The 13,349-nt window shown below is 48.6% G+C and overlaps 1 protein-coding gene across 2 annotated transcripts; it reads right to left on the reverse strand.

Moving 5' to 3' along the window:
* Nucleotides 1–266: 266 nt before the first annotated feature.
* Nucleotides 267–11,804, reverse strand: mtrf1l (mitochondrial translational release factor 1-like). Of its 2 annotated transcripts, none has more exons than XM_061228420.1 (7): nucleotides 11,035–11,804; nucleotides 10,550–10,629; nucleotides 10,037–10,220; nucleotides 6,011–6,174; nucleotides 5,174–5,291; nucleotides 1,028–1,164; nucleotides 267–521 (listed from the first exon to the last, which is right to left on the reverse strand). In XM_061228420.1, the coding sequence occupies exons 1-7, from the start codon at nucleotides 11,492–11,494 to the stop codon at nucleotides 306–308; spliced, it is 1,359 nt and encodes a 452-aa protein (XP_061084404.1). In that variant the 5' UTR covers nucleotides 11,495–11,804; the 3' UTR covers nucleotides 267–305. The 2 variants fall into 2 exon arrangements, with proteins under 2 accessions (XP_061084404.1, XP_061084405.1); XM_061228421.1 differs by having other exon boundaries at nucleotides 11,685–11,794.
* Nucleotides 11,805–13,349: the final 1,545 nt, after the last annotated feature.

A 13,349-nucleotide genomic window follows, 5' to 3' on the forward strand; every position in this document is an offset into this window, starting at 1 on the left:
TCAAAGTCACTTAGATCACATTTCCCCCCATTCCGATGGTTGATGTGAACTAAAGAGGGCCTGATAATATTGAGCAATATTCTTTCAGGGGCTGCAAAACGACCAGCTACGCCCTTGGTGGAATGTAAGCCTGCTCACATATGTTAATTTAAGGTAAAATGTCAGAACAGGTTTTGTAACCGTTTCCTATCAAAGGGAATACCAGGAATGTAAAGTAATACGTGTTAAAAAGAAGAAGAGATGGTGTCACATCACAATATGCTAAATATTATTTGACACAGCCTTTTATTTGACAAAAAAACAGATCAGTCATGGGAAAGGTAAAGGTGTTCTTCCAGAACGTCCAGGAGAGCTTCCTGCTCCCCAAACTGCAGCAGAGCCACGTTCATCTCCTCCAGCAGATCTTCTCCCAGCAGGAACGCTCTCACGTTGTGAACCGTTTTTCCGATCCTGTGATCCGTGATCCGGTCTTGGGAAAAGTTGTAGGTCCTGATTTTCTCAGATCTTCCTTTGGTACCGATCTAAAGCAACACAAGACAAACAGAACACTGGATCCTATTGCATCTGAAATTCACTCCATTCCTATCCTGACATGGAAAGAAATACGTAATACATAAACCTGTATCTGGCATTAAAAGCTCACACGTGATATTGCAGTATTAGAGAAAATATATTTTCTTAAAAAACATTGCGGGCACATTTCACAGATTAAGTGTTCGAGTGTTGTTTGTATATTCAAAATACAATTTAGTCTAGGACTAGGTCTGCAAAGCTGGCCATTAATGTATTCCACAATAAAAATCTGCACAACGTCTGTCATTATCCATTCCGGACAGGTTAAAGGACTGCAGCTCGACCGCGATGGGCACTCTTCTGTCCCCCGTCTGTCAAAGCCCTAAAGGTCCTCTAACCCAGCGCCCTGACGCTTCTGACGACATTAACGTGCTCTAACCCAGCGCCCTGACGCTTCTGACGACATTAACGTGCTGTATGTATGTAAAGTATGTAAAGTCTGATATGAGGGGACCTGGATCTTGCGGGCCTGGTGTCTCTTGCTGGTCTCCTCCTCGAGCCGCAGGCTGTACAGCTTCGCCCGGAGGACCTGCATGGCCTTCTCCCTGTTCTTCAGCTGAGACCTGTCCTGCTGACACTCCGACACCACTCCTAAAACACCACACACCACGGGATCACTGACCATATCCGACACCACTCCTAAAACACAACACACCACTGACACTCCGACACCACTCCTAAAACACAACACACCACTGACGTTCCAACACCACTCCTAAAACACAACACACCACGGGATCACTGACCATATCCGACACCACTCCTAAAACACAACACACCACTGACGCTCCGACACCACTCCTAAAACACAACACACCACTGACGTTCCAACACCACTCCTAAAACACAACACACCACGGGATCACTGACCATATCCGACACCACTCCTAAAACACAACACACCACTGACGCTCCAACACCACTCCTAAAACACAACACACCATGGGATCACTGACCATATCCGACACCACTCCTAAAACACAACACACCACTGACACTACGACACCACTCCTAAAACACAACACACCATGGGATCACTGACTATATCCGACACCACTCCTAAAACACAACACACCACTGACGCTTCAACACCACTCCTAAAACACAACACACCACGGGATCACTGACCATATCCGACACCACTCCTAAAACACAACACACCACTGACGCTCCAACACCACGCCTAAAACACAACACACCATGGGATCACTGACCATATCCGACACCACTCCTAAAACACAACACACCACTGACACTCCGACACCACTCCTAAAACACAACACACCACTGACGTTCCAACACCACTCCTAAAACACAACACACCACGGGATCACTGACCATATCCGACACCACTCCTAAAACACAACACACCACTGACGCTCCAACACCACTCCTAAAACACAACACACCATGGGATCACTGACCATATCCGACACCACTCCTAAAACACAACACACCACTGACACTCCGACACCACTCCTAAAACACAACACACCACTGACACTCCGACACCACTCCTAAAACACACCACTGACACTCCGACACCACTCCTAAAACACAACACACCACTGACACTCCGACACCACTCCTAAAACACACCACTGACACTCCGACACCACTCCTAAAACACAACACACCACTGACACTCCGACACCACTCCTAAAACACAACACACCACTGACGCTCCAACACCACTCCTAAAACACAACACACCACTGACGTTCCAACACCACTCCTAAAACACAACACACCACGGGATCACTGACCATATCCGACACCACTCCTAAAACACAACACACCACTGACACTCCGACACCACTCCTAAAACACAACACACCACTGACGCTCCGACACCACTCCTAAAACACAACACACCACGGGATCACTGACCATATCCGACACCACTCCTAAAACACAACACACCACTGACGCTCCGACACCACGCCTAAAACACAACACACCACTGACGCTCCAACACCACTCCTAAAACACAACACACCACTGACGCTCCAACACCACTCCTAAAACACAACACACCACTGACGCTCCAACACCACTCCTAAAACACAACACACCATGGGATCACTGACCATATCCGACACCACTCCTAAAACACAACACACCACTGACGCTCCAACACCACTCCTAAAACACAACACACCACTGACGCTCCAACACCACTCCTAAAACACAACACACCATGGGATCACTGACCATATCCGACACCACTCCTAAAACACAACACACCACTGACACTACGACACCACTCCTAAAACACAACACACCATGGGATCACTGACTATATCCGACACCACTCCTAAAACACAACACACCACTGACGCTCCAACACCACTCCTAAAACACAACACACCACGGGATCACTGACCATATCCGACACCACTCCTAAAACACAACACACCACTGACGCTCCAACACCACACCTAAAACACAACACACCACTGACACTCCGACACCACTCCTAAAACACACCACTGACACTCCGACACCACTCCTAAAACACAACACACCACTGACGTTCCAACACCACTCCTAAAACACACCACTGACACTCCGACACCACTCCTAAAACACAACACACCACTGACACTCCGACACCACTCCTAAAACACAACACACCACTGACGCTCCAACACCACTCCTAAAACACAACACACCACTGACGTTCCAACACCACTCCTAAAACACAACACACCACGGGATCACTGACCATATCCGACACCACTCCTAAAACACAACACACCACTGACACTCCGACACCACTCCTAAAACACAACACACCACTGACGCTCCGACACCACTCCTAAAACACAACACACCATGGGATCACTGACCATATCCGACACCACTCCTAAAACACAACACACCACTGACACTCCAACACCACTCCTAAAACACAACACACCACTGACGCTCCAACACCACTCCTAAAACACAACACACCACTGACGCTCCAACACCACTCCTAAAACACAACACACCACTGACGCTCCAACACCACTCCTAAAACACAACACACCACTGACGCTCCAACACCACTCCTAAAACACAACACTGACGCTCCAACACCACTCCTAAAACACAACACACCACTGACGCTCCAACACCACTCCTAAAACACAACACACCATGGGATCACTGACCATATCCGACACCACTCCTAAAACACAACACACCACTGACGCTCCAACACCACTCCTAAAACACAACACACCACTGACGTTCCAACACCACTTCTAAAACACAACACACCACGGGATCACTGACCATATCCGACACCACTCCTAAAACACAACACACCACTGACGCTCCGACACCACGCCTAAAACACAACACACCACTGACACTCCGACACCACTCCTAAAACACAACACACCACTGACGCTCCAACACCACTCCTAAAACACAACACACCATGGGATCACTGACCATATCCGACACCACTCCTAAAACACAACACACCACTGACACTCCAACACCACTCCTAAAACACAACACACCACTGACGCTCCAACACCACTCCTAAAACACAACACACCACTGACGCTCCAACACCACTCCTAAAACACCACACCACTGACGCTCCAACACCACTCCTAAAACACAACACACCATGGGATCACTGACCATATCCGACACCACTCCTAAAACACAACACACCATTGACGCTCCAACACCACTCCTAAAACACAACACACCACTGACGTTCCAACACCACTCCTAAAACACAACACACCACGGGATCACTGACCATATCCGACACCACTCCTAAAACACAACACACCACTGACGCTCCAACACCACTCCTAAAACACAACACACCATGGGATCACTGACCATATCCGACACCACTCCTAAAACACAACACACCACTGACACTCCGACACCACTCCTAAAACACAACACACCACTGACGTTCCAACACCACTCCTAAAACACAACACACCACGGGATCACTGACCATATCCGACACCACTCCTAAAACACAACACACCACTGACGCTCCAACACCACTCCTAAAACACAACACACCATGGGATCACTGACCATATCCGACACCACTCCTAAAACACAACACACCACTGACACTACGACACCACTCCTAAAACACAACACACCATGGGATCACTGACTATATCCGACACCACTCCTAAAACACAACACACCACTGACGCTTCAACACCACTCCTAAAACACAACACACCACGGGATCACTGACCATATCCGACACCACTCCTAAAACACAACACACCACTGACGCTCCAACACCACTCCTAAAACAAAACACACCACGGGATCACTGACCATATCCGACACCACTCCTAAAACACAACACACCACTGACGCTCCAACACCACACCTAAAACACAACACACCACTGACACTCCGACACCACTCCTAAAACACACCACTGACACTCCGACACCACTCCTAAAACACAACACACCACTGACACTCCGACACCACTCCTAAAACACACCACTGACACTCCGACACCACTCCTAAAACACAACACACCACTGACGCTCCAACACCACCTGTGGGTTGTGCAGGATTCAGACGGCGCTGTAGCACCCCCTACCTGTGGGCATGTGCACGATTCGGACGGCGCTGTCTGTGGTGTTGACGTGCTGGCCTCCAGCTCCACTCGCCCTCTTGGTTTCGATCCGCAGGTCCTTTGGGTTGATTGTGAAAGTTATCTTGGAAAAAAAAAAAACAGAAATAAACCATTTTAAACATATATAGTGGACAGAACATGTGCAAGCACCCTAGGGCCAGTACCGCACCATGAGAGGGCTCGAGAACAGGGAACCCTGGGAAATAAAACTAGCTGAACTTCACTAAACCAGGGGCACGCCATCATGCACCATGGAGGGCAGAGTGTCTGCAGGTTACACCAGCTGATTTCACTCATTAACACACCTTCAACCAGAGAGGAGGAAACTAATGAGTGAAATCAGCTGGTGTAGTGATTGGTTAAAGGGGTGTTAATGAGTGAAATCAGCTGGTGTAGTGATTGGTTAAAGGGGTGTTAATGAGTGAAATCAGCTGGTGTAATGATTGGTTGAAGCTGTGTTAATGAGTGAAGGCTGGTGCAGTGATTGGCTGAAGCTGTGTTAATCCGTGAAACCAGTTGGTATAGCGGCATGGCTGGATCGGACATCCTGCATTAAACACGGCGTTAGTTTGACGCATTGTTACAGTGTATATCCAGTTTGACTCATTGCAGATGGACTAATTTCACTACTGTGTATATAATCACTATTAAACGTTTCCATGTCTTTGTAGCGTTGTTTGCAGGTTTTTATGGTTGTCTTTGTTGAATAGATTTTTATAATGCTGTACACAGATTGTCCTGAAGGGGGCAGTAAATCCCTGGGAGATGGGGGCACCTCTGTGGGCTGGGGCAGGACCGTACCTCTGTGGGCTGGGGCAGGACCGCCACCGACATGGTGCTGGTGTGGAGGCGGCCCTGCTTCTCGGTCTTGGGCACCCGCTGCACCCGGTGGATCCCCCCCTCAAACTTCATCCTCTTGTAGCTCTGGAGGCCGCTGATGCTGGCCGTGGCGTGGCGTAGGCCTCCTGGGGGGGGGGGGGGGGGGGGGGTCATTTACTGCACCAATCACAAGCTCAACAACACTGTGCTGAACAACATGGCCAAGCCTGTATGGTACACCACCTCACCGTAAGAGACGTGAACCAGCACTGCTGTATACAGTGCCGTGAAAAAATATTTGCCCAGTCACACACACACACACCCATCTCACTGGGCGTGTACCCCAGAGTCTCACACACACCTATCTCACTGGGCGTGTACCCCAGAGTCTCACACACACCTATCTCACTGGGCGTGTTCTCCTCACACACACACCTATCTCACTGGGCGTGTACCCCAGAGTCTCACACACACACCTATCTCACTGGGCGTGTACCCCAGAGTCTCACACACACACCTATCTCACTGGGTGTGTACCCCAGAGTCTCACACACACCTATCTCACTGGGTGTGTACCCCAGAGTCTCACACACACACCTATCTCACTGGGCGTGTACTCCAGAGTCTCACACACACACCCATCTCACTGGGCGTGTACCCCAGAGTCTCAGACACACACCTATCTCACTGGGCGTGTACCCCAGAGTCTCACACACACCTATCTCACTGGGCGTGTACCCCAGAGTCTCAGACACACACCTATCTCACTGGGCGTGTACCCCAGAGTCTCAAACACACACCTATCTCACTGGGCGTGTACCCCAGAGTCTCACACACACACCTATCTCACTGGGTGTGTACTCCAGAGTCTCACACACACACCCATCTCACTGGGCGTGTACCCCAGAGTCTCAGACACACACCTATCTCACTGGGCGTGTACCCCAGAGTCTCACACACACACCTATCTCACTGGGTGTGTACCCCAGAGTCTCACACACACCTATCTCACTGGGTGTGTACCCCAGAGTCTCACACACACACCTATCTCACTGGGCGTGTACTCCAGAGTCTCACACACACACCCATCTCACTGGGCGTGTACCCCAGAGTCTCAGACACACACCTATCTCACTGGGCGTGTACCCCAGAGTCTCACACACACCTATCTCACTGGGCGTGTACCCCAGAGTCTCAGACACACACCTATCTCACTGGGCGTGTACCCCAGAGTCTCAAACACACACCTATCTCACTGGGCGTGTACCCCAGAGTCTCACACACACACCTATCTCACTGGGTGTGTACCCCAGAGTCTCACACACACACCTATCTCACTGGGTGTGTACTCCAGAGTCTCACACACACCTATCTCACTGGGTGTGTACTCCAGAGTCTCACACACACCTATCTCACTGGGCGTGTACCCCAGAGTCTCAGACACACACCTATCTCACTGGGCGTGTACCCCAGAGTCTCAAACACACACCTATCTCACTGGGTGTGTACCCCAGAGTCTCAGACACACACCTATCTCACTGGGCGTGTACCCCAGAGTCTCACACACACACCTATCTCACTGGGTGTGTACCCCAGAGTTTCACACACACACCTATCTCACTGGGCTTGTACCCCAGAGTCTCACACACACACCTATCTCACTGGGCGTGTACCCCAGAGTCTCACACACACACCTATCTCACTGGGTGTGTACTCCAGAGTCTCAGACACACACCTATCTCACTGGGCGTGTACCCCAGAGTCTCAGACACACACCTATCTCACTGGGCGTGTACCCCAGAGTCTCACACACACACCTATCTCACTGGGTGTGTACTCCAGAGTCTCAGACACACACCTATCTCACTGGGCGTGTACCCCAGAGTCTCACAAACACACACATCTCACTGGGCGTGTACCCCAGAGTCTCACAAACACACCTATCTCACTGGGTGTGTACCCCAGAGTCTCACACACACACCTATCTCACTGGGTGTGTACTCCAGAGTCTCAGACACACACCTATCTCACTGGGTGTGTACTCCAGAGTCTCAGACACACACCTATCTCACTGGGCGTGTACCCCAGAGTCTCACACACACCTATCTCACTGGGCGTGTACCCCAGAGTCTCACACACACACCTATCTCACTGGGCGTGTACCCCAGAGTCTCACACACACCTATCTCACTGGGCGTGTTCTCCTCACACACACACCTATCTCACTGGGTGTGTACCCCAGAGTCTCACAAACACACCCATCTCACTGGGCGTGTACCCCAGAGTCTCACACACACACCTATCTCACTGGGTGTGTACTCCAGAGTCTCACACACACACCTATCTCACTGGGTGTGTACTCCAGAGTCTCAGACACACACCTATCTCACTGGGCGTGTACTCCAGAGTCTCAGACACACACCTATCTCACTGGGCGTGTACTCCAGAGTCTCACACACACACCTATCTCACTGGGCGTGTACTCCAGAGTCTCAGACACACACCTATCTCACTGGGTGTGTACTCCAGAGTCTCAGACACACACCTATCTCACTGGGCGTGTACTCCAGAGTCTCACACACACACCTATCTCACTGGGCGTGTACCCCAGAGTCTCACACACACACCTATCTCACTGGGCGTGTACCCCAGAGTCTCACACACACACCTATCTCACTGGGTGTGTACCCCAGAGTCTCACACACACACCTATCTCACTGGGTGTGTACTCCAGAGTCTCAGACACACACCTATCTCACTGGGTGTGTACTCCAGAGTCTCACACACACACCTATCTCACTGGGTGTGTACCCCAGAGTCTCACACACACACCTATCTCACTGGGCGTGTACTCGAGTGTCTCAGACACACACCTATCTCACTGGGTGTGTACCCCAGAGTCTCAGACACACACCTATCTCACTGGGCGTGTACCCCAGAGTCTCACACACACACCTATCTCACTGGGCGTGTTCTCCTCACACACACACCTATCTCACTGGGCGTGTACTCCAGAGTCTCACACACACACCTATCTCACTGGGCGTGTTCTCCTCACACACACACCTATCTCACTGGGCGTGTACCCCAGAGTCTCACACACACACCTATCTCACTGGGCGTGTTCTCCTCACACACACACCTATCTCACTGGGCGTGTACTCCAGAGTCTCACACACACACCTATCTCACTGGGCGTGTACTCCTCACACACACACCTATCTCACTGGGTGTGTACCCCAGAGTCTCACACACACACCTATCTCACTGGGCGTGTACTCCTCACACACACACCTATCTCACTGGGTGTGTACCCCAGAGTCTCACACACACACCTATCTCACTGGGCGTGTACCCCAGAGTCTCACACACACACCTATCTCACTGGGCGTGTACTCCTCACACACACACCTATCTCACTGGGTGTGTACCCCAGAGTCTCACACACACACCTATCTCACTGGGCGTGTACTCCTCACACACACACCTATCTCACTGGGTGTGTACTCCAGAGTCTCACACACACACCTATCTCACTGGGCGTGTACTCCAGAGTCTCACACACACCTATCTCACTGGGTGTGTACTCCAGAGTCTCACACACCTATCTCACTGGGTGTGTACCCCAGAGTCTCACACACACCTATCTCACTGGGTGTGTACCCCAGAGTCTCACACACACACCTATCTCACTGGGTGTGTACCCCAGAGTCTCACACACACACCTATCTCACTGGGCGTGTACTCCAGAGTCTCACACACACCTATCTCACTGGGCGTGTACTCCAGAGTCTCACACACACCTATCTCACTGGGTGTGTACTCCAGAGTCTCACACACACACCTATCTCACTGGGCGTGTACTCCAGAGTCTCACACACACACCTATCTCACTGGGTGTGTACTCCAGAGTCTCACACACACACCTATCTCACTGGGCGTGTACCCCAGAGTCTCACACACACACCTATCTCACTGGGCGTGTACTCCAGAGTCTCACACACACACCTATCTCACTGGGCGTGAACTCGAGCGTCTCAAACCGCCAGCCCTGGAAGGCGGCGAAGCTCTGGTACATGAGGAAGACCTCGGCGGTGAAGAGCATGGCCTCCTGCCCCCCCACGCCGGCACACAGCTCCAGCACCAGGTCGCTCTCGTCCTGCTCCTCCGCCGGGATCAGCTGGGACAGGATCTGCAGTTACACACGGAGAAGGCACACTCACGCCGGGACCAAGCAGGGAATTACCCAGAATTCCAGACCGAGAAGACACACTGACTTTTTGGATTGCAGATGGAGAAGCAACAGTTCTGTAAATGAGATCATATTAAGACATAAACCATTACATAATGTTTACACCTGTGTACATCTCATATTGTACACTGTGTCACAGATACAGTCGTGGGGAACATGCTCGGGCCCTTCTTTCACAAAGATACTGGTCCCCAGGAAGAAGTGTTTGAGGAATGTTGAGGAGTTCTGCTTCTCCCCTGCATTACAGAATGACAGCACTGATTTTTCACCTTCTGCCTGAGTTCCTCTACAGCCTCCTGACATGCGCGCCAGTCCATTTCTGCTAGTTCTCGCATGCCAGGGTCTTCATCTGTAGGAATGTAAAAATACAAAAGTAAGCACAACCAAAAACAACAAAAGAAACTGATCTTTCTTTTTCAGCACAATTATTATAGGTTATTTTCACCTGAAGGGAGAGTTCACTTTGAGTTTTTAAAACAAGAATCAGTTTTAGGGCATGTTTTTGATTGCAGACAGTTTGTGTGTGTAATGAAGGCAATTTTACGATGACCTACAATGGATGGTGTTGGGCACTGAGAGGTTTATGGGCAAAAAGCAAAAAAACAGTGACTCAATGTCAGCCTGTACTGTGACGTTTTGTTTGAAAGAAGTTAACCGCATATTAAACCATTTGTCTTTCATTGAAATGTCCCTGATGGATTAAACATGTGGCTAAATCCGTACACTCCGCAATGAAAACCATCCGATAGCTAACCTTTCAGCAAAACCTCCATTTCAGCATACTCCTGCTGTTTCAGTTCCAGATTTTTGACGCACTCAACCAGCGGGGCTAGATGGGCAAACCTCCGTCTTTTCAATTTCACATCTTCTTCACCGTCTTGCTCCCTCTCTGGCAAATTTACACTTTTCAGAAGTTCTGTGTACTCTGTCTCCATCTCCTTAAGGTACTGTTGTAAAGACTTCTTCCTGAAGAGTTCTTCAGCTGAGAGCAAGGTTGCTGACATCCCTGATTGCGTAAAATGCAGAGGTCTCCGTATTTTCTGCATACGGTGCAGAGAGTTGACTGTACGTCCGATGCCCATACAATCATTTCTGGACATACACGGTGAATACGCTCGAAGGATTTGCAGGAGACAGCCATGCTTTTGTAAACAGCTCACTCTTACAGCCTGGTGTAAGGTTGCTTTGCAAAGGCTCATTCCGACCAGAGACATCGTTTAGGGTTACTTCAATCTCCTATATTTGTGGTCGTTTCGGTGGAAATAAGCGCACACGGATCTGTGTATTTGACTTACAAGCTAACCGGCTAACGAACATGGCTATAGCAGGGTAGTGTACCAAATAAACACCATAGTGAAGGCTTTCTGAAATACACAGTGCAAAATGCAAAATATATGTTCCTACCGGCTCACGTCAACATGTTCAACAACTAACTTGTTAAAAAACACATATTTTACTCATTTTAAGTCACAGAATCACGACTTCCTCAAGGACAGACAGAGCCACGATGTGTACGTATTGTTCCACGTGGTTAATAATTACCATATGTCTGCGTATAAACGCGCAGCATATAATGTAATACAAAGCTTGAAATGGCAATGCAAGAACTTAACTGTAAAATGAACAATATAATCCATTAAAAGGCCTGGTGTTTTCTTTTTACATTAAATCTGTGTTATCTTCTTAAATTATTCGCGAAGTTACCTGCAGAACACAATGTAGCAACTGGAATAAAAGTTACACTTATAGATCTTCCAGGAGTTGAAGAGCCACAGAACTGCACTAAGTTAGTTGTGTGTGAGAACCGACACACAGGTACGTGGTAGACAAAGGAATTAAATATTGGGCTCATATTTTATTGGTAACTCCGTTCTAGGGACGAAGAGTGTAAACAGTTTTTTTGTCACAGCCAATATTGAGATTAATAACAGTTGTTACATGTGGTCAAACTCTAAGATAATATAACTCTAAGATAAGATAACTCTAAGATAATAATGCAGGTTTGGCTCAATAACTCATTACTACTCCGAGGCCACAGACAAAAACCATCTTAAACAGCGTGCCCCAGGATTGAGGTTGAATACCCCTGTCCGGCTCCGTGCCCCAGGATTGAGGTTGAATACCCCTGTCCGGCTCCATAGAACCGCAACATCGCTCAATCCGCAAATTTCCCCCACTGGGCAAACTATCGACTCCTATTGAGGTATATAAAAATGCTATGATTACTCAGATTATTTAGGTATGGAATCTCCCTTTAACTTCTCATTGGCGATGCCCTTCAGTCTAGATGCAGTACTTTATTTTGACCCACAGATGGCAGTCTTAGCAACGCAATCGTCAGCACCTCGTCGTTTTAACGACGTCCGACTGAAGCCACGACTTCGGTGCTCTTTAAGTATTTCAACATGCAGGTTATAGAGACCCGCGTCCAGCACAAGTGTTTAAAAACACACATCAGGAAAGTGTTATGATCACGAGGCATTGGAAGTCGTATTGGACCTGCACTTCATCACCAATCATTGAATTGGTCTCAGACTCAAAGAACGTGACATTTCCGAATTCATCTTGGCGATATTCACAGATTACATGCAGAATATTAGATCTTCCAAACATCGTATAAAAGCACAGCGCAAACAGCTGCCCTTGGACAATAAAAATACCCAGAGAAAAACAAACTGCAAATTCCCACCTCAAGTGGACGACAGTTGTTTCATAAAATGTGGGTGGGCTCTGTCATCACTCTTCCCCCAACCTGACAAATCTGGTTTTGTTACTGTTATCAATGAAATATTTTAGGTATTTTTGATGTCAGGATATATGTGGAAATTGCCATTTCCTAGGCTTATTTCAGAATGTTTGAATTAATCTTTGCAAATTGATGGGCAGACTGACATACAGATAATGTTCACATGTAAGTCAATTACCTAAAAAAGACTAAATCATGTGATATGCAACAAAACACACAATGTGCAAACTACAGCTACCTACATAGTTGCAAACAATTAGAAATAATTTATATTAAGTAGCATACAAGAAAAGTTAAACAAAATCTTTGAGTGGGGTTCATCA

Source organism: Conger conger, chromosome 18 (genome assembly GCF_963514075.1).
Source record: "Conger conger chromosome 18, fConCon1.1, whole genome shotgun sequence".
Classification (NCBI taxonomy): Eukaryota; Metazoa; Chordata; class Actinopteri; order Anguilliformes; family Congridae; genus Conger; species Conger conger.

Excerpts from the sequence above, each read along its gene's own strand:
- mtrf1l (XM_061228420.1), bottom strand. The coding sequence starts at position 11,494 with ATGTCTCTGGTCGGAATGAGCCTTTGCAAAGCAACCTTACACCAGGCT. Across the intron at positions 10,630-11,034 it reads AATGGAGGTTTTGCTGAAAG|ATGAAGACCCTGGCATGCGA; the intron begins GTTAGCTATCGG and ends ACATTCCTACAG. Across the intron at positions 522-1,027 it reads ACCAGGCCCGCAAGATCCAG|ATCGGTACCAAAGGAAGATC; the intron begins GTCCCCTCATAT and ends GTGTTGCTTTAG.